This window comes from Diutina rugosa, assembly GCF_008704595.1.
Source record: "Diutina rugosa strain CBS 613 chromosome Unknown scaffold53_size124246, whole genome shotgun sequence".
NCBI classification, from domain to species: Eukaryota; Fungi; Ascomycota; class Pichiomycetes; order Serinales; family Debaryomycetaceae; genus Diutina; species Diutina rugosa.
In genome coordinates, this window is record NW_022995189.1 from 18519 (window position 1) to 39584 (window position 21066).

The 21066-nt window shown below is 50.2% G+C and overlaps 10 protein-coding genes across 10 annotated transcripts; 4 read left to right on the forward strand and 6 right to left on the reverse strand. All coding sequences in view use genetic code 12, as the record gives it.

Annotated features, from left to right (window-relative positions):
• Positions 1–251: 251 nt before the first annotated feature.
• REP1 (Rep1p) lies at positions 252–2027 on the forward strand (the record flags this gene model as incomplete). The annotated part of the gene is made up of 1 exon (XM_034157493.1): positions 252–2027. The coding sequence occupies one exon, from the start codon at positions 252–254 to the stop codon at positions 2025–2027; it is 1776 nt and encodes a 591-aa protein (XP_034010565.1).
• A 252-nt stretch (positions 2028–2279) lies between these two features.
• Positions 2280–3578, reverse strand: DIURU_004602 (uncharacterized protein; the record flags this gene model as incomplete). Its single annotated transcript, XM_034157494.1, has 1 exon — positions 2280–3578. The coding sequence occupies one exon, from the start codon at positions 3576–3578 to the stop codon at positions 2280–2282; it is 1299 nt and encodes a 432-aa protein (XP_034010566.1).
• Positions 3579–6313: 2735 nt separating this feature from the next.
• On the reverse strand, positions 6314–6892 carry PHO88 (Pho88p; the record flags this gene model as incomplete). The annotated part of the gene is made up of 1 exon (XM_034157495.1): positions 6314–6892. The coding sequence occupies one exon, from the start codon at positions 6890–6892 to the stop codon at positions 6314–6316; it is 579 nt and encodes a 192-aa protein (XP_034010567.1).
• Positions 6893–7965: 1073 nt separating this feature from the next.
• Positions 7966–8331, forward strand: DIURU_004604 (uncharacterized protein; the record flags this gene model as incomplete). Its single annotated transcript, XM_034157496.1, has 1 exon — positions 7966–8331. The coding sequence occupies one exon, from the start codon at positions 7966–7968 to the stop codon at positions 8329–8331; it is 366 nt and encodes a 121-aa protein (XP_034010568.1).
• A 336-nt stretch (positions 8332–8667) lies between these two features.
• On the reverse strand, positions 8668–12110 carry DIURU_004605 (uncharacterized protein; the record flags this gene model as incomplete). The annotated part of the gene is made up of 2 exons (XM_034157497.1): positions 8668–9287; positions 9530–12110. 2 exons carry the CDS (start codon positions 12108–12110, stop codon positions 8668–8670), a joined length of 3201 nt encoding a protein of 1066 aa, XP_034010569.1.
• Positions 12111–12254: 144 nt separating this feature from the next.
• Positions 12255–13121, reverse strand: PRE8 (proteasome core particle subunit alpha 2; the record flags this gene model as incomplete). Its single annotated transcript, XM_034157498.1, has 2 exons — positions 12255–12969; positions 13078–13121. 2 exons carry the CDS (start codon positions 13119–13121, stop codon positions 12255–12257), a joined length of 759 nt encoding a protein of 252 aa, XP_034010570.1.
• Positions 13122–14611: 1490 nt separating this feature from the next.
• VID27 (Vid27p) lies at positions 14612–15304 on the reverse strand (the record flags this gene model as incomplete). The annotated part of the gene is made up of 1 exon (XM_034157499.1): positions 14612–15304. The coding sequence occupies one exon, from the start codon at positions 15302–15304 to the stop codon at positions 14612–14614; it is 693 nt and encodes a 230-aa protein (XP_034010571.1).
• A 537-nt stretch (positions 15305–15841) lies between these two features.
• DIURU_004608 (uncharacterized protein) lies at positions 15842–16405 on the forward strand (the record flags this gene model as incomplete). Its single annotated transcript, XM_034157500.1, has 1 exon — positions 15842–16405. One exon carries the CDS (start codon positions 15842–15844, stop codon positions 16403–16405), a length of 564 nt encoding a protein of 187 aa, XP_034010572.1.
• Positions 16406–17971: 1566 nt separating this feature from the next.
• PEX17 (Pex17p) lies at positions 17972–18670 on the forward strand (the record flags this gene model as incomplete). The annotated part of the gene is made up of 1 exon (XM_034157501.1): positions 17972–18670. The coding sequence occupies one exon, from the start codon at positions 17972–17974 to the stop codon at positions 18668–18670; it is 699 nt and encodes a 232-aa protein (XP_034010573.1).
• Positions 18671–18685: 15 nt separating this feature from the next.
• DIURU_004610 (uncharacterized protein) lies at positions 18686–20728 on the reverse strand (the record flags this gene model as incomplete). Its single annotated transcript, XM_034157503.1, has 1 exon — positions 18686–20728. The coding sequence occupies one exon, from the start codon at positions 20726–20728 to the stop codon at positions 18686–18688; it is 2043 nt and encodes a 680-aa protein (XP_034010574.1).
• Positions 20729–21066: the final 338 nt, after the last annotated feature.

Below are 21066 nucleotides of genomic sequence, written 5' to 3' on the forward strand. Positions count from 1 at the left end.
ACCCGACAAAAAACACAAACAAATCGTAAGACAATCCCTTTTTTTAATACATTATCGTGTAGTGTAACCCATAAATAGATGATATCACCCTTTAAATTGTTGATATCCTCCTCCCCTTGTCCCCATATCTCCCCTTGTCTTCTCCGCAACGTCACATTATTTGGCGCGGCATCGACCCCACAAAAACGTCTCCCATCTCCATTGACCCACATTCTCCCCCACCCCCTTCCCCCATCTAACCCAGACTCCCGATGGACTCCAGCGAACGGTTGGACGACTTGGCGCTGCTTTTCCTCCCAGATATCCTCCACCCAGACCCCCCAGGGCCCCACCATGCTAGAGTGCCCGACACCGATATCAACGCCGACTGGGGGTGGGCCCAGCTCCAGCCGCCGCCAGTGATGACCAAACTGATGCTGCCGCTGCCAGGAGCGGTGGCCGAGGAAGTGTTGGCCAATTTCATGACCCACAACCACTACGCCGGCTTTATCCCCGTCGAGGCCACGGGGCTGAACACTAACCAAAGACCCCACGTTCCCGGGCATTTACAGACGTATCCACCAGTACTGATGCCCCCACAGTTTGGTACGTACGGAGGAGTGCCTCCCGTAGCCACGCCGCCGCCAGGCTCGCTTCTGGCAGCGGCTCTGACTCCGATGAATAACTACCCTCATCCGCCTCCACAACAGCGGGAACAGCTGAGACGCAAACAGAGACGCAGGGAACCGGTGAAACGAGAGATTGAGTTTGATTATCGGGCTCATCATTTGCGGAGATTGCTTGATTTAAAGCCCCAGCCGCACTCGCAACTGCTGAACTTTACCATTGTCGATAAGGATAATAACCCCGTTAATGTCACTTTCGGAGGGTTTCTTAATGGTCGTTTCCTTACTAACGACATCGACAATAGTAATTTCCTCGCGTCAGTACCCAACCAAGCTACTGGTGAAGGGCCAGTGCCGCCAGCAGTGATTTCGTGTTACCGCCGCAACTATATCCAGATCTCGATGAATATGCAAATTTCTGGGATAAAGTTTCCCCTGCCGCTTTTACGAGTACAGACCCTGGATTTTGGCTACACTATCACTCGCGTGATCAAGTACTTCAAGCTTGAAGTGCTCGCGGGTACCAAGATGCCCCGCACCAGCAAATCTGACGTTAGCATCAAAATCAGGGACCTATACAAAGAAACGGAAAAGGAGAAACGAGCCCAAGTGACGACGCTGAGTGATGATACTATAGTGCCGTCGCAAATCCTTAATCTGGAACACATTATCCTCCTTAACGATGACCAACCGGTGGATAATGGCATCATCGATAAGTTTTTCGTGATTAAACAGTGTCAGTTTAAAAGCGCTACTCCCAATAACGGCCACCTGAATTTCCAAAACTATTACCATTTGATAGTTAAACTTTCGGCGGTGGTCGCTGATTTATACCATGATGACTACTATGAAGAGGACCCGGGGATGGCCGGCGCTACTGGAGCTGGCGGCACCGGCGGCGGCGAAACTAACGAAATCTTACTTTGTGAATTGAAACTGGAGCCAATCATCGTCAGAGGACGTAACCCCAGCTTCTACGCTGACCGTGACGATATGCTCATACGAGGCCGCCTGCTGTATAGCAAACAGTCGTATAAGCTAGCTATAAGTGGTGGCGCTGAGCCCGGTGACGAAACTGGTCAGTTTGAGCGTGGTGTAAGCGCTGACCCGGCGCCACAGAATAATAACGATATCGACCAGCTGGACGACTCGGAGGCTCGACTACCACAAACAACCACTACCCAAAGAGAACAGTCGCTGGAACTGCTGGCAGCCGATGTCCTAGGCCCCGGGCAGGATAACCAGGACTTGCTGACGCTGCTGCGATACAAGTACTTCCCCATTCTGAACGTATACTACTTGCCTCCCATAAACGTGGTATACTTCCCTCATCTGCACCGGAGCAAAGGCGAGCTGGTACCCAGCGATAGCAGTGACCCGCCGAGAGAGAGGAGGAAAAACCTGAACTTGTATTTTAGTTAGCACGAGTATAGTCTAATTGAGTTGATGGGACTGCCATAGTCTCAACCAGCAGGGCCAAACAGACGCTTGGGCGATGCTAGAACCCTTGGGCGATGCTAGAACTCTTGGGCGATGCTAGAACCAAACAGAAGCGTGGTGCTATCTATAGTCGTGTATGGGTTTAACACAGGAATAGAGTCCTTTCTACAGTTTTATCCACGGGATTTGGTTTATTAAACATTAGCTATACACATAAAACCGGTCGTAACGTCATTACAGGCTTAAGTCGGCGTCCTCAATTTCTTCAAGAGTGACATGGCGAACCACTACTGGCTTGACATTGGGCAGACTCTGTTGGGACTTAATCTTCTTCTCATCCGATTCCAGCAGTTCCGACAGGCGACGTTTTCTCTCGAGGGCTTCGACTTCGGTCACTTCGACGGCGACGGCTTCCTCAGGCTCTTCCACTTCGGGTTCGGCAGGTTCTTCCACCACCGGTTCAGCCGGTTTGGCATCACCATCAGTCTCTTTAGCTTCAGCCTCATCAGCCTTAGTTTCCGGTTCAGCTTCCTTAGCGGCTTCTTCCTTATCTTCGTCGACGTCTTCCCAGTCCAGTTCCTGAGTCACCGATGCAGTTTCAGCTTCCGATTCTTCCTCTTCAGCGTCGTCGTTAGCATCGTCGTTAGCATCGCCATTAGCGTCAGTCAGTTCCTTTTCGGTTTCAGCAGTAGCGTTAGTAGTCTCAGTGGGGGCAATAGTCAAAGTCTCCTTCTTGGGACAGGTCAAGACCAAGTCGCCTTCGATGATTTGGCCCACCACGTGGTACCCATCGACGGGTTCGGCAAAGTTGATCGTCACCGTATCCGCAGTAGAGTAACCGGGCAATTTCTCGCCCAATTCCACCACCACTTGGTTCTCGTCTCTCAAGTACAGCACATTCAATTTGGCCAGTTCCACACCTTTGAGAATCACAACGTACCGCTTAGCATCTTCACGGGTGAACACTCTCGGCTGCTGGCGGTTCTGACGCTGTTGGCGAGCAGCCGCTTCCCTCACTGCTTGTTCGTAGGCCCGTTGCTTGGCCACTTGTTGCACTTGTTGCTCGAGCAATTGTTGTGCTTGTTGCTGGAGCAATTGTTCCATGCGTTGTCTCGCTTGTTCCTTGGCCTCGGCCTCGGCCTGGGCCTTGCGCTTCGCCTCCCGTTGCGCTTGTCTTTGCGCCTTTTTACGAGCGAGTTCAACCGCCCGCCGGTGGGCCAATTCCTGCTGGCGTCTAAGCATCTCTTCTCTCTCCTGTCTGGCAATCGCCTCAGCTCGCTCTCTAGCAATTTGCAAGGCGTATTCCTCCACCATCTGCTGGTGGGCAATCTCCTGAGCTTTCTGCTGAGCCAATTGCTGTTGGCGTACAATCTCGTTGTGGATGGCGATTTCCCGTTGGCGGGCGATTTCCCGGCGAGCCGCTTCTGCTCGAGCCGCTTCTCTCGCCGCCACCACCTGGCAACAGCCTGGGCCCGACGAGGGGACAAGCACCACTTCGGGCTCAAGGTAGTAGTAGTTTTCGTATTGCAACATAGAGAAGGTAATTGGTTTAGTTCTTGTTTGAGGCAGAAAAGTCTGTGGCTATATAGTCGGGTGGAATTCTATGGAAGCTTACTAATGGCTCCCAGCGGTGGCGCTTCGATGGAAGGCGATCGGTCGCCATCGAAGTCCGGGGAATTTTTCGAGGTGTTCCTGCAGATAGAACCTTCTCCCATGAAAATAGAAGGTTGTGGGATTAGTACTAGTGTGGGGCAGTGCGACTTTTTTTTTTTTTGTTGTGGTGTCGGTAGTGCTGGTTCCGTCATCACCCAAATTTCTTTTCCGATAGCTCGCAACTATGTGCAGTACGGAAGGATTGCCTGGACCCAGCGACAGCTCAATTTCTAGAAGATGCACGGGGTCATGCGTTTGTAGCGCGCGAACAGCCGCCCCCTCGCTGATTGGTGGCTCCGTTGCTTTTGTCAGGCGCATCGCCAACATCTCCAGTCAAAGACCCAGCGACCGTCTACACACCTCCGTCTTCCCTCCCTACTACCTAGAAACACTACCGACACACCTATAGATTTTTTTTTCTGAAATTACAAAAATGAGGGCCAACGGGATCAGGGTCCTATTTGTTATCCCCCCCAGTGAGGAGAAGGCGTGCGCCTGTATGCAGACGCCAATAACGTGCGTGGCCCAATCGCTCATGTACCATGGCCCACGTATTTAACCTCTGGCTCCCGACACCTCCACCGCACTATTTCTCCCATACTCCCCCCACCACTGATACACGCTACATGGCCTACTACAACAACAACACCTACCAGCAGTACACGTCGCCGGCGTCGCTGCCGACGTTCTCGCAGGCGCTGACACCCTCGCTGGTGTCGCTGGTGATGCTGGGGTACTCGTTCGCCAACCCGCGCTTCCGCTACTACCTCCTGAAGCTGTTTGACATCGAGGACGACATGGAGTTCTGCCCCGACATCCCCGAGATGCTGGCGCCGAAGAAGTTCAACCCATACACCGCGGCGACGTTCCTGCCCCTGCTGGAGCTGGTGCTGCCCCCGCGCTTCCAGGGGCGGGCCCGCGCCACCGCCAACTCGACGCCGGCGTCGTAGACCAGCCTCGGTCTGGTGCAACCCTGGAAGGTGCCCCGGTCCCCGAGTGCCTGTGCACGGCGTGAACCTCCCCCCCTAAATATTTATGAACCCCCCCTCCATTTTAGCATCTTTCCAGGCCTTTGCATGATTGTGACGACTACTATTTTGATTTATGTTACGTTGGTATCCGGTGATTTGGTGGGTATATTGTATGACTATAGATAATGAGCGATGATGAATTTAGTGTTTCCGCGCCACGTGCGATAAGCCTCACTGTGCCGGCAGTGCCGGCAGTGACAGCATTAACGATATCATTAACGATATGGCATTTGTTTAGACTGTCTACTTCTTCACTCTAGGCTGGCCGCCTCGTAGATAACGACGAAAATGCGATGGATTTCACCCCTAGTCTGGTTGTCCTGGTGACACCTGGCACCGAAATTTAATTGTACATTTTCTTTTTTTTCTCTTTGGTCGCGACAAATGTCTCTTCGCCGCAATCATAGCAAAAATGCGACTGATCACCCCTCGTGAGTAGTGTAATTATAATTACGCTTAAATCAGCATTTGGTCAAACTAAATTGCTCACTGTGGCGTGGACCAGTTTGACGTATGTTTCAAATACTAACTCTAACCGTCGGATTTATCCTTATCGCTAAATATAGCTTGTTAGCTAACGGCCCATCCATCACTGATAAATTGCCCCAACCCAGAACGACATAATAACTACGCCCATCAATTCTCAAAGTAAATTTGTAAAACCATCAGTCGTACAATCCTTGATTGTGTACCCAAACAGTTTGTATTTATACTTAGTCATAACCATTATAGTTGTCGGCTACACCTTTGTGGTACCAGCATGTATTTAGGGCTAACCCGCTATTTACTTCTTGCAGTGGTCACACTTGCATTCACCTTGGCATTGGCATTGGCCACCAGTGTTACCGGAACAAGAGCACGAAGACATATTTCAATTGATGTAGGATAGATGTCGATTAAAGCGGGCAGATCCGCTACTTTATATAGGCCGCAGATTTCGCAGAATTTCATTGATTCTCTCCCCTAATCGAAAAAAAGTCGTGCCGTGTACAAGAAAACAGCGGGCTGCCCATGCACCGGTGGAACGATCCCCCCCCATATAAACCCGACCACCAGCGATATCTGATCAGATCGATAGAGATCAAACGCCGCACTTTCCCGAGTAACTATAGTGAAACTTATTGATGGTATGGACGTTTGATTTACTCGAATCGACTGGTTCTTCAAGGGTTTCTCCGTGGGGTCCGTTTTTTGTATACACGGAGTGATGACCTCATAACGGAGTCACCTACCAAATCGAGACATCCCCGACCCCGCAGTCGACACTCACGTTTCCCCAGCTTAATTAGTTGTAAAGACGAACTTGACGACTAATACTGATTGAACTAAATCTCTAACGAATCAGAATGATCAATTTTTCATTGGTTTAGTCTAATATCTTGGACTTCCAGATTCATAGGTCCACCAGTAACTAGTGTGGGTGTGTGCGATAGCTCCGGTGAACCACACACTGCGATGGCCAGACCGGTCCCCTAATCAATGTTACTGGCATTTTCTTTGGTTGTCATGACAATACTACGTCGTTTCATCTCATATCTTTTCGTCTTCGTGGGTCGTCGATAATGTACATAATACTCTATTAAACTAGTCTTCCTTGACCCCGCCGGCGCCGGCCTTCTCCGCCGCCTCCACCAGCTGCTTGTCGGTCTTGACTTCATTGTCCCCGCCCATGAATTGTTGCAAAAACCCGGGGGCCAGCTTGAACGGACGCTTCAAGTCGCCGGTGGCGGGAGTGCCCCACACGTGGATCTTGACGATGTTCAGCTCGAGCGCCAGCTTGACGGTGGAAATCAGCTGCATGAGCAACGGGTTGGTGTACCCCATGTACAAGTGCATGAACCCCAACATCGCCATCCCCGTGAAGATCCCCTTAATTTGAGTGTCGACTTGCTTCAAGTCGTATTCCTTAACGGTGGTGACGGTAGCCTTGGGAGCCGCTTCCCCGCCAAAGGGGTTAGCCGGCTCGACGTACTTGAGGGTCACCATGTCGTTTTTGCTGTTAATCTTGGCTCTGGTGATAAGATAGACGGCGAGGGCAATCACCTGGCAGGCGACGTAGCCGACCCGCGCGTAGAGCAAGACCTGAGGGTCCTCGAAGTCGAGCTTCTTGGCGACTTGCATCATGGTGAGCATCAATACCAAGTTGGTCACGGCGGGATTCATATTGGTGGCGTGGCTTTCTTGGAGTCGAAGGGAAAATTTTGATCGCTTTTGATATTTCGCCTTCCGCGAGGTCACGTGACGCAATGAACACGGCCCCCTACGGCTCCAAAAGCATTCCGTAGAACCCGATCGAACCTTGGCGAATTTATATCACCCAAAAACGATTTGCCACCCCCTATTCGAGGCTGTGTAAAGATAGACTGTATACTCAATAGTTTTAGAAATACTTTTGCATCCTATTTTTCCTACATTTGTTGAAATTTGTAAAATTGCCATTATTAAAAGAAATCGAACTTACTGCTTCCGTCAGTGAGGCGATATCCCCTAAACGGGCATCGCCAACAGGAGCTCAAAACGGGGAACGCCAACCGGAAATACAACTCAGCACGAAGTAGTGGCAAAACATGTCATCTATAGCGTTTGAACAAAATGTTTCTTTTCTGGTCAACCACTTCCTTCGATTTCAAGTTACCTCGATTAACTATTCTTTACCTGATTTTTCACTCGGCAATCAGTTGGGCATTACCTATCGAAGCCTTCCTTGGCAATGATCCAGATATGTCATCGTGTATAGTGTATAGCAACCCACCGCAATCATCGTCGTTTCATGTGCTCCTCTCTTTCTATCTGATGGCAGCGATCGACACCAAAGCCATGCGTTGTATCAAGCAAGCATTATCTTACAATTTTCTACGTTTCAATTCCACTACTCGAGATTCCCCTCCTCCGCCCCTCATTCCTCATTCCCCTTACATTCCCCGGGTGCTGTAGCTGCCACTGCACCCCACAAAAATAGACGGCCATCAAGCGTCATCACGATGACCCCATGCCTCTAACGATTGGACCACTTTCCCCGGGCAAATAAACAACACTGCATCCTCGAAATATGGCACCCCGGCAATAGCAACCGCAGGGGGGGGAAGACAGGAATTTACCGCAACCTCGGGCCAGTTTACGAGCTCCCTGCCACACGGCCATCGGCGAGCCACGTGCCTGCATATACCCTACGTACACCCGATGGGGGCCGATAAACCTTTAAATACACTCAAAGCAAGCCGTTAATTTCAACAGTCATGCCTGAACCTGAGCTCCACCACCACCACCGCGTCGTGAAACAGTTTCTCCGCTCGCTGGACGAGTTGCTTGGCTCGCCTTTATCGGATGAGACCCGCACCGCCCAGGCCCACCAGAAATGGAGCCGGCTCCTGGATGCCCAGTTCCGTGAGTTTTCCGTCGATGTTTATGATGAAGTGAAGCGTCGTATGGAACAACCGCAACAACCTCCGGTCTCGACGTCGCCGCTGTTGCCCTATACCCGTCACCAGGCACGCCTCAGTCTCGCCCTGCTCTCGCCACACCGCTTCCGTGACCTTGTCGGCGACTATAGCCATGAGCTCGAGTGCCGGGGTCTCCACCAGCTCCCCTCTGTGTCTACTTGACCTGTAACGTACGTAATGAATTTAAGATACCCATGACCCACTTGACTATTGCCAGAATTGTAGACAATTACGTGAGCACCAAACGATTTGTACCGTCTATCAAGCTTAGTTTGGTCTCTAGATGTCACCAAGACATCCTCAAGTCGTTTGGATAGTCTCAAAGTGGACATTCCGTCGACTCACTCGAATGTCTCGGCAACGCGTGCCCCTGGCTGCACCCCTCGTTACACCTTACAAATAACGGCTACTAAAATTGTCAGCCAAAACTTAACCACAAACGAGAACTGAAATATTTACGTATCAATTTCGAACACTTGTGATATTAATTATTAGCTCCTATTTCTTTTGGCGCTTGGGGTCGGAGTTGGCAGTGTCGCGGAGCATCAACACCGCCTCCATGATGACCACGCTGGGGATGGTGGTGTTGTGTAATCTCTCGGCAAACGTCTCGACGATCTTTTCCGTCAACGCCGCCTTGAAGTCGTCGACCTCTTGTCTCGCCTTGTCAAAGCACTCCTTAAGCCGTTGACAGGTTTCGCGAGGCACCCCGTAGAGATTATCCAACAACTCTGAGATTTCCATGGTAGTAGCCACTTTCAACACGTCAAGCTCCGTGTCGACAGTCTTACGAGTGTTAATGTACCCCTTTTCGTCGGTAAACATCGAGAGTAAATCCGCCAGAGCCTCAATTTGTTGTTTGTGTTGGTCATAATTAGCTTGAATCTGGGCAAACGATTGGTTTAAGTGTTGAACATCGTCACGGTTTAACCCTGGGAGAGATTCCTTTGAATTAATAAGCTCACTTAACGGGTTTGAGGCGATACTGATCATGTTCCACGCCGCTTCGTAATCTTGAACCACGTCTTCCACGTCTTTCATCAAGTCAGTTAAGAACTGGCGGTCGCTGGCGTCAGCAAGTTTCCCCAAAAGACCTTGGAACTTAGGCAATTGAGTCACTGAAGTAGAGTTGGAGGGGCCAGCGCCAACCTTCTTTCTCTTCGCCAGAGACATAAATCTAACCAACTAACTGATTGCATGATCAAAAGCTTATAATTTTTACCCCCTATCACCCTGTACCTTCCTTAAATTTCAATCCAAGGAAGTGAGTGATCAAAAAAAAAGTTTTAAAAACCAGATCTAAATTGTACAAAGTGAGTCTTTTGCGTTATTTATTGAGTCATTATCGTGGCTTATTTACTCTTGAAGGGGGCCTTCAACGGGTCGATCACCGTACCCTGTTTCACGAGCACTCTCGGCGTCGTCATGCGTTGGTGGGCACGCTTCGTCGTCCATTCCTGGCCAAGGGGCATCCGCAACGACCGCTCGTACTGTTCTTGCGACTCGTAAGGGAACGGCACCGCCAGCGAGTGGTATTTGAGGTTCTTCTTATTCACCTTTTCGTTGATGATCACCCGTTTCATATCCTTATCTTGACGCTGGTTAGCTTGCACCACCCCATCGATCTTGCGAACCACCTTCCGCCGCTTCTTCTGCGGGGCCAGGTCGCCAGCCCAGTCACCCCACCCAGGTAAAGTGACGTCTTCCTCCTTATCGCCTTCTTCTTCAATCACCTCACGCTTTTCCGCTTCGAATTCAGCGACAACATCGTCACCAGCAAACGCCTCGGAAATGAGATCTTTCTGGACAAACTTACCGTCATCGCTATCGTCGCCATCAGCATCAACGTCACCGCGTAATTGTTGTTGGTCAATGTCAATCAAAAGCTCCTTCTCCTTGTGCTTAGACTTCTGTTGCTTAGCGATCTTCGCCGCCGCCTTGGCGAGCTTGGACAGCGACTCGTCCACCACATGGATCTTCAGCAGTTTGGGACCCAGGTGCTTATCCAGCTTCACCTGGAGCCACGGGTTCGCCTCAGAAAACTCCGATTGCTCGATGGGCTGAGACTCTTGTTCTTCCTCGTTAATCTCCACGATACGGTCGCGTCCCCGGAGCTTATTCTCCAACAGGGCCAGCTGGTTCTCTTCGGCAAAGGCGTCGAGCTCAGCGTTGACCCGTTCGGCATCGGCTTTAGTGGCAGCAGCCCCCGGGGTGTATACCCGTCTACCGACATTTATATGTTGGTTCACCAGCGACGGTTCATGGCCTTCCTCCAACTGTTTCATCTCCTCGATCTCGGCGAGGTTCTGTTGTCTCTGTTTCTCCTGAGACTTCTTCATGAAACTCATGGCAAGCACCCCTTTACCCAAGCGAGACCGCAAGGTGTCGTCGGCGACTGTATCGTCTTTCTGGTACTCTTGTTCGACGTCCAGCACCCCCAGGTCGCTCTGGTCGCCGTCGGCGTGGCCCATTTGCTTCTCCCGCAACCGTTCGCCCTGGCGTAACATCTCTTCAAGCTCGGCCCGCGAGTCGGCGTCCTTCAGGAGCCCCAGCTTGATCATCAGTTTCGCCCACTTCCCCTGCGTTTTATGCTTAAGCAGCATCCGTTCTTCGGCGCGTCTCATGTCTTTATCTTCGTCACGTTCCCAGTCGTCGCTGTCTTCGTCTTCTTCGTCATCGACTAACTCAGCATTACGTAAACGTTCACGTTTAAGCACCCGGCGGTACAGCTTGGATTTGATCTTTTTCAACCGCTTCGCCCGCTGTTCGTCTCTAAACATAAGCTCACGCATCTGTCTGAGCTCCGCCGTCCGTTTGCGCACTTCTTCCGGCAGCAATTTGGCCTTTTGGATCTCCTCAAAAGTGGCCTCGTTCTGTTCATCTAAAAGCGCCAGCTGCTTAAGCACCAGCTCGATCTTCTTTTCCAAGTCGGTAGAGGCCTCGGCTTCTTGGCGGAACGTAAGCGCCTTCAGCGGCAACTCAGGTTCGGGGGCAATGGGGAACTTAAGCGTTTCCGCTTCCCGATTAGTATAGATGGCCTCCGACCACTTACCGATCTCGTTTCTGGTTAACTCAAACGCCGCTTCCCGGTCGTGACGCTGTTGGATCCGTTTCGGTAAGGGAACGGCAAGGGGAGTGGTGTCTCTATCAATTAACACCGCGTCCGGTTGTTCCACCACCGCCAACATATCTTGAAGCAGCAACTTGGCCCCGTTGGTGGGCAACGCGTACTCGCTCTCCTCTCTCTTTTCCACCATGAGCTTCTTCTTCTGTTTGGGTTTTTCCAGCTCGATTTCCTGATTGAGCAGCGCCATCGTCGTCGTCAAGTTGACGTCGTTGTCGTCGTCAAACCCGGCAAACACGTCCAGCTCGTCGCTCAGACTGGCGTCGTCGCTGTCGCTCAGACTCAGTTCCAGCTCCGACTCCAGCTCCAGCTCCCACTGGTCGTCCAATACCACCTCGCCCGTCTGCTTAGCTAAATCGGCTTCATCCATGTCCCACGCCACTGAGAGGGGGACCATCTGCAGTTCGTCGATACTGGCGTATCCTTCATCGTCGTCTTCGTCGCTGCTTTCGTATTGTTCGCCCCGTTTCTCTGCGAGCCGTCGTCTTTTCGCCTTATCTCTAAGCGTTTGCGAGAACTTCAGGTTGAGCACATCGTAGTCGTCGTCGGAGCCCAACGCGGCGTCGGAGTCGATTTCCGAGTCGGAGAAGTCGCCGTGGTTCTCAGCATCTTCCCCAAGAAAGCGCCGGGCGTCCAATACCCCGCCGACGACGCGGTGGGCATCGTCATCGGAGCCACCGTTATCGTCTTCATCGGAGTCACCGCCATTAAGCTCACGCTCGGCGCGGGTGAACGCGTCCAACACTTTCCGCTGACTGCGCTGAGCCTGTTTCAGCCCCGCCTGCCCGCCTTTCTTTTTCAGTTTCGCCTTGGCCATAGTCGGGGTGTAAGGTGGTAAAGGGTCTTAGACGGTCGCGATGGTCATCGCATTATCGCTGTTCGCACTGAATCTTTAGGAGTAAGTCACGTGACCACACTACCACTACTGACTACGACTAGTTAAACCTGCTTATCATTATCATTACAACGCATCCAATCTATCATTGATTTCGTCCGCCGACAACTTGCGGAAGCGGGGGCCTTCGATGTCGGTCCCCTTAAAGCCCAACGCGTTCTCTTGAGGGTCACTGACGATACAAATGTCCAAGTTGTCACCCGTCAATTCGCCGTCAACCAGCTCCTTAAGCGCTAAGAGAGCGACGTGGATAGCATCTTCAAGCTCTAAGTTTTCCGTCCACCGCTTTTCCAAGAACGTCTTCGCCGAGTTCAGCGTCTTGCCGATGGCAGTCGCCTTCCACGGGAAATACGACCCCAGCGGGTCCACTTGGTACAACTGGAACTCCTGGCTGTGTTGGTCGTAGCCGCCCACAAGCAACGACACGCCAAAGGGGCGGATCCCCCCCAGTTGGGTCAGTTCTTGCATCACTTTGGCGATCTCCTGGACCAATATTCTCACCGGGGGGTACTCGTTGTAGATGCGCTTATAATTGGTGTGAGCCAACTTGCGGGCACGGTCAACAAGCACTCTAAAATCAGGCCCCATCCCCGAGTACAGCATGCCGATATCAGGGGTGATAAGCTCCACCTTCAGCGTGGTGGCGAGGTCGGTGCGGACAAGCGGCGAGTTGACCTTTTTCTCCGTCGCCAACACCACCCCGTTGCCCAGCTTGATGCCAATGGTGGTGACACCTTGTTTCACCGCGTTGAGGGCGTATTCGATCTGGACCAACTTGCCACTAGTATGTTAGTAGAGGACTCGAGGAGTGGGTCTCACGTGGAACGTGATCCTCCATCAATCAGTGGTTGAAATCCATCCACTTACCACCAATTTGAAGTTTACTTACCTGGGGGAAAATGTCGTTAACGAGAACGAGTATCTGTCAGCCATGGTTCGCGGGTACTGGTTGGTGGTGAGGTTGTTCGCGGGTGCGAAATGGTGGCGAAAATTCGAGGGCGAGCGGAGCGACTATGATGGAATGACGAATGTTTGGATATGTTGGTAAGTGAAGATTGAAGGTGAGTGTGCAATTGATTTATTATAGTGAGTTATGCAGAGGCATTGAAAATTTTTATTTTGGTGCTATTGTAAGAATTGGGCACCGATAGGGTTATATCAGCCTCCACGCAGTAGCCATTAAAAGTAGCATGTCGTAATTCTTGCAATGAAATATCTGAACAATTTATAGCAGATTGAATATTAGTCACCGATGAGAAGCTAAAATATTGATAGTCCTTCTAACAGACAGACATCTACATTAATTGATAACGAGAAACCCTCAACATCTTGCTGGCAATATTGTGAAATCACCAGGCAAGATGATATTGTTTTACCCAGTTGATAGATTGTAACCACGTCAAAACATCAAAGTATGCAATTGGATATATTCGAGCAATTTTCTAACTCAAGACCGCGATCGTGTCGTCCTGTCAAGTAGCCATCGTTACCAATATTTAGGTTGTATCATTACCGTATGTCCTATCTAGTATACACAAGTTCCATCATTTCACCTCTAGGTCCGCTTCTTTTCCTCCAACGCCTTGACGTTGGTCAGGATGGTGTGGTACACCAAGATCAACAAGATCAGGGCAAACCCGAAGCCGAGGGCGATCGTGTTAAGCTGGGAGTCGGTGATCATCAAAGGTTTTGACGCGTTTAAAAGTTCAAGCAATCACTCGCAAGAAGCAGGGGCGTGTCCAAATCGGTTCGAGGTCGTCGAGGTGGTGGTGTCGTCACTCGCTTTGTTCAGTACCAGTGCGAACCTGCCATTGCTAGGAGCCGCACCAGTTTCCAATACTATATAAATAAGTCGGGACAATATGAGGCCGCCGCCACAGTCGTTGGAGGAGCTTTTATACCGTAAGCTCATCGAGCTGCCGCGGTTCCGTGAGTGGGTGAAACGGATCCACCATCGCATCAACCGTATCCCTTATGAGGACCCCCCCCATATCCAGGAGGCAAAGATGAGGAAGCTTAATGCCCAAACGTATAAGCCAACGCCCTGGCAAAAATTTAATGCCTTTCGGATTATTTGGGCCGATGAGATGAAACGGACATTTGGTTTTAAGAAGTGAGGGTAGTTGTACTACAATTTGTGGCTATAAATTATTTATTTCCTCGGAAGGCTCGGAGATCAGTAACTACCAAAAACTACCCGAGTCATGCTGGCTCTCATTCAACAGTGGAGAACACAGGTTCAAAGGAGATTGACAGCCTTAGCTTCGCCCCGTTGGCTCAGGACCTCAATATCATAAGTTATTGACCTGATTGGACATAGATCAATGCATGTAAATTATGATGGAGATGTGATACCTTTAAAACGTTCCCGACGTTTTGGTACCACTGGATTAGCCACGAATACTCACAAAATACCCTCAAAGTCACCAATGACGAGCTTGTTCCAGGTAGATAGGGTTGGCCAGCAGCAGCAGCAGCAGCAGTTGGAGGTACAGGAGAATCAGCGACGGGTCATCGATGAGCTCCGTCGGCTTATTACTCACGAGGGTAGCTAATCGGGTATCGTCAAGCAGCTTAATCGACTCCAGCAGTTCCTGGTAGGTAGCCTCATAAAGACACTTAAATAAGATAAGAATGAAATCATCGACACGAGCATGATCGACACTGGGATCAACGATAAACTCAAACTTATCCCCCAAATCGCCATTGACGTCCTTCCAGCTAATTACGCGATATCCCTGGTCGTTATCGAAGGTAGCAAACCCCAAATCGTCGCCAATGGTGAACGTCCATTCGTCCAGCGTGTGGGGCCCGTCGTCGGCGCCGTTGTTCAGGCGTATCAGGTCGTCGTCGTCGTCGTCCAGGTCCAGTTCGTCGCCGTTGAGCCCGCCCACCAGCGACGCCGGGTCGGCGCCGGCAGCCACCCGCTGGATACAGAGCTGGTGGTAGTAGGCAGTGGAGGTGCCGCGGATCAGGGCGTAGGCGTCCGGGTAGAGACACTCGAACGCCCCTTTGGGCAGGCGGGGCAGCCGCGTCAACAAGAACCGTCCCAGCGGCACCAGGGCGATCTCGGGCTCCTCCTTGGCCACGCCCATAAACTTCCGGAGAAAGTTCATCACACCGGTTGCACTAAAAGAAGGGGTATATTCCCGGAGGGCAGCGAAGCGAGGATGGTCGCCAGAACTGTGGTGTGCACTTCGGGTGTGGTAGATGATTAGGGTGTGGCGAAAAACTCCGTCGGCGGGATTCCTGCAGGATACAAACTGAAACGATGAAGATTGGTACCCAACAAGATGGTGTAAACCAGTTCTAACTGCCCTGAATAGCTATTGGATAATATTGGATTTGTCTGTAGTGATTTTCAAGATAAAGTTTACAGTTTTCCGTACGTTCTCGTACCATTTGATCGTTCATTATCAAACACAATTTTATATGGTAGACGCGAATATTGGTATACTCGGAAGATAAGATGCCTCAAAGATAAGACAAAAAAAAGGCAAAATAATGAGTTTATGATTACATTACCTTGGGAAAGTCTTAGTCGTCAAATCTGGTTTACGGTGGTAAATGGCCGTCTTTGTTTTCCTTTATGTGGCGAAGTGACTGCGATTTCGCACATTCGCTCACTGTGTTATCATCACTTGGACTGTGTCATGATAAGCCGATTACAAGGGAGTTTACGCCCTGGAAGCTTAAACCCGATTCGAAGTCTAGCTTCATTCAACCTGGCGAAGCTTCTGAAACACTCACCCAGCGCTAACACGGCCAAACCCGAGTGGCACAAGCGCGATGCCGCCATCAAGAAACGCTACGGCCAGTGGAACCCCACCCGCAAACTCACCCGAGACCAGATGGACGACGTCAAACATATCGCTGCCCAGATGCCCCATCTCCGCACGGTGGATTTGGCCCAGTATTTCCAGGTGCTGCCCGAGGCGATCCGGCGTATCCTCAAATCGAAGTGGCAGCCGTCGGAACAAACAGGGCTAGCGTTGCGGGAACGAGAACAACGGCGCAAGCAGGAGCGGAAGGCCCGGAACCCGGTTAATGGCGTCGAGCAACAGCCGCTGTCAGTCCACATTGAGGACCTTATGGCAGCCCTGGAAACTAAAGCTCATAATTCACTGCCTCCGTCGACCCGAAAGCCTCGGAAACAACACCGTAACAAAGCTAGTGACGGTGGCAAAATCCTGTTCCCCGGCGACTACATTGATTGATTGATTCTAACTTGTACATATGATGATGACCCGCGATGACCCCAATACACACAAAAGAAGCCAGGGAGGTGAATGTTTGAATGTTAAACCTTGCAATAAGAGCATGGTTGATCCTCAAATGAGGTTCATCATGTCCAGTTGTCAAAACCTACTGAGACAATCGGGCCAAAAAGCACGTTACTGATTTAACACAAAACTCTTTGTTTTGGCATTACTGTCAACGGGAAACTGACTTTAACTAACTCTACATTACTAAATTGACCAATGAAAGGGTACATCTTTGCTATCATAACCTCAATTAAATTCTCCCGTTCGTCCTATTCCCGATTTTGATTGTTAAATAGTTACACAGCCCATTAGGAGAAATCCCGTAAACCCGAAAGTCACAAGTAGTCACTGCCGTCGGCTATTAGCCACCACTGCTACTACTCCAAAAACCTACGGGTAATAACATCCACCAATAAGTACATTTAGTTCCTTACATCATACTTATCCAGCGTTGCTGCTGGTCACCCCTTTAGCGGTGACTATCCCGGGTAAATCATTGAAGAAGACGTTCCCTATGCTCTTGATTGCTGACTGATTTAACCGTTTCCTGTGGTCCGTAATGGTTGAGCAATAACTGTATTTTTCGGGCATTAGTCAACTTAGGCGAGGCTGAACTTCCGGTTCGCCGAGATAGTGACACCATGACTCAGAGTCGCTTCGGGGTAACGGAATCAACCACCGTCGACCGGATCTACGGACAACGGTAGCAAAGCCACGCCCCCCAGGTATAAATACGCTAGCAATTCTCTCCTCAATCCCTCAATCACTACTCGAACAGAAACACACACACAGTTTTACAATGATTTTCATGGGCCGCCGCTTGATCACGTTTTTCAACTGCCACAACCGGATGCATTCGACGATCCAGTTTATTGAAAAGCAACACAAGGAGTTTGAGGATGAAGGAAACCACTAACATTTCCAATTGCATGTTGTTCCCTCCAATGGAAGAACCCCCCCTACTCGACAGTACAATTAGCTGGACTTTTTCAAACGTCGTTTTTTCAATTTTTAGAACATTATTTAGTTAAAGTATATTTTCAGATTATTGAAGTGTAGAAAATCCTATGAAGACGTTATTTAGTTAACGTATATTTTCAGATTATCGAAGTGTAGAAAATCCTACAAAGACGTACGATTCAACGATTACACCTCAAAGGCATGTACCTAAAACATGACTATACAATTCTAAGGTGAGTTATAGAATACTTATTTGATTCACAATTTTTTTTGTTGCTCTACAGTCATATCTCGCTTCAACGGTTGAGGGCTTCCCTGAAATCACACTCGCACGACACTGTGCTTCACCAACATTAGCCTCGGCTAAACCATATAGATCACACCGTTTACCAATCGGCAAATTCATCAAATTTACAAATTTTACCAATCACTAACTAATATTGATCACATACTCCAATTACTGTAATTTGTTTTTGTAGTTTACAGTTTTTGGACTGATTTTTTGTGTTCCTTGGCTCCCCACAATTATCGGTGACTCGCACTCGGTTGGTTCCCCACATGTCAGTGCCCGTCGTGACGATTCCTGAGCAGGCTTGGGACGCTGCCAGCACCTACGGCGTGCTCCCCAAAGGCCGCAGCCGCCTTGTTGTCTACCTTACTCGTCTTCTACGCGGGTCCGGCCTCGCCGTCGCCCTTATCTACGTCATAGGGTTCTTCGTGATCAGACCGTTACTCGACACCACCGCCCACCGCCGCCTCGAGGTATTGGAGAAATACCGTCACAGCCTCATTAGCTTGTACTTGAAGACCATTACCAAAGTCAGCCACATCCCCATCGTGTCGTTTGACCGTAAGAATGGTAAGCGGTACGCCGATGCCGTGGTACAAACCACCGATCTGTGGCTCGAACGGGTCAACAAGAAACTCCCCGATGACCCTACTGACGACCTTGAGCTTGACCGTACCGATAAGTTGCGCCAGAACTCGTTGGTGGAGCGGCTTACAAAGCTTTCTGACCGCCTAGGCCAGTGTCGCGGCTACTCTGTCCAGGAGATCCCCCACTATAAGCTTGCGCTGATGTCGATTAAAAACTTTCAGAACAAAGCCGACTTGGAGTACTTTAACTCGTCGGAGTTCTTCTCGTATAAGCTTGCGGACACTGGAGACAGTGAGCGTACTCGCACTCGCGATATCGCTACCGAGACCAAGAATGAGATTAGGGGTATCAAGGGGTTGTTTATGCTGGGGCAAGTATGAAATTATATAGACGTTTCACAGACTGGCCACGGGTATGGGACCAGGCTCAGTTTGCGGCTTATGCGACTTGATAAATGCTAGATGAGGCATGCTGGCTAACGGTAAATCGGACCACGTCCACTTGTAGCGAGTAAGGTCGATGTAGCGTACATTGGCTTTATCGGTGTCCCAGACGATTTTGGGGATGGGACCCACGCCACGTAGTTCCAAGTGCTCAATCGTCAGCGGGAGCCGGATCTCCTCCATACGGTTCAGGTTCACCGACAAGTATGTCAACGGATAGCGGAGTAAGTCTTCGGGGACAAACAGACACCGGAGCCCCGTCATATGGGGTGGGAACTCGATATCGAGGGGCCGTTTGCCCGCATGGATCTCGAGATCGACGTAGGTGGTGGCGGGAGAGAATCGCATCAGCACCGGTTCTTTACTCAACATGTTAGCGTGGACTCTAAAGATCGCCAGTTTCAATGGGGGGATCATCCATGTTGAAGTGGAGGCATCAGTGGTCACTCGTTGCGGCTGACTGGCCACCAAACACGTTACTGACTCGGGGAGAACCAAGTCTTGTACTGCCAATACGTTAGAGGCATCAACAAGTTCCACTTGCGGCGACGTCACTTGGAGCGATTGTAAGTTAATACACTCTTTCACCACCACCGATTTGAGGTATGGGTTGCTCACAGTGAGTTCGGTAAGGCTAGCTGACGATATCCCGATGTGGATAAGATTGGGGAACCCGGTGATGTCCACTTGGTTGACATCACTACATACTTCGAGCTTCTGGAGACGAGTATGCGATCCACCAATGGTTTGCATGGTACAAAACCAGACGGTACACAGCTCAAGGGCGGGCAATTGGCCGATATCAATAAACTCACCCATATCACGATTGGCGAAACTACTCACTAGTCTAAGCGAGCGAAGCTTAGGGAGATCAGTGGCGAGTGAGTCCGAGTCAGTGGCACATTCCTGGATGTCGAGGTGCTCTAAATTGGCGTGGTTTACGCCAGGTTCAAACACCACTGTACACTCAGTGAGACGGAGCCGTTTGAGTGAGGGGAACAATGTGAGTATACGAGCGAAATCGACCTCGGGTTTCACGTCCCAGCTTTCAAGCGATAACAGCGTAATCTGACGACGTACTGCTTCGTCAATCACGTCCAAGTACTGGAAACCACCATTGAAAGTAAGGGTATCAACACGAGTAAAATGGGACAAATCAAGCACGCGGGGGTTTTCCAAACTGAGAGTGGTAACCGACGATGTCAAGTGGTCGTAGTTAGTGATGGACCTATCGGTAGTCGTAAGCGATGTTGGATGGGGGATACCAGGAAGTACCTGTGAGACTGGCTGAGTATTCTTTTCCCATAATAACGTTTTCAATTCCACAAGCGGCGACTCGATTTTGATGGTGATACTGCTGCGTACCACCCCCAAGTGCTCGAGCCACGGAGGCGGCACGAACAGCTTTTGGGTATCACAATAAGCAATGTTAATGAATTTCACGTGGCGTAAACCGGGGTAATCTTGAATTGGGGGGAACCAACCATCACACCCAATCGAGTTTAGTAATGGAAGCTGTTTGGTCATCAATATTTGGTTGCATTCCGTGCCCACAGGATTACGTACGGCACTATCGCGGCTATAGTACAGCGATACTTTGACACACCACGGCTCTTCCGATAGCTGGGGCCACGCCCAGTGGAGGGAAATGCTGCGTATATGGTTTTTATAGTTTTTGTAGAGCTGTCTCATCCGCAATTGGATATATTCGAACGGCACCACTTCTTCATTTACCAACACCAAATCGACCTGGGAGAACTGTTTGAGGAGCTGTTCCGCGTCTTCGATAAGCACTTCATCCACCAAGTTGCTAGCCCAGTCAAACAGGATCGCTTTGCGGTCAAACCGTAAGTAGAGCTTAAGCCGGCGGTGGCTTAAGTGACCAGCAATGCCAGCGGTGGCGGGAGTGGAAGCGAGGGCTTCGATAAGCAGCAGCTTCAGCAGGAGATCAAGGTACTCCCATATATCATCGATGACGGGGGCTAGGGCGAACATCACAAGCCATCGAGCAATCACGGGTGGCGTCAGGTACTCGGTCGCAGCCGTACGTTGCTGACAAATGCGGGCACAGTATATATCACCACTAAGTTGAGTTAGACGACAATGAATTGGATAAATTTTGATTGTATCTTACTTTATTAGATGATTCTCTTCAATTTGGATGGCATCTTTGAGTTATTTGAGGAGATATGGACTCAAAGCGGAGACTAAGCCGATGAAGGTCAAATCAGTAGATTTAGATCTAAGCCAGGCAAATTGATTAATGTGAACCACTAATCACATCTATCGAGGTTCAAAACATCAATTTTCTAGTCATTTCCAGGTACAGTTGG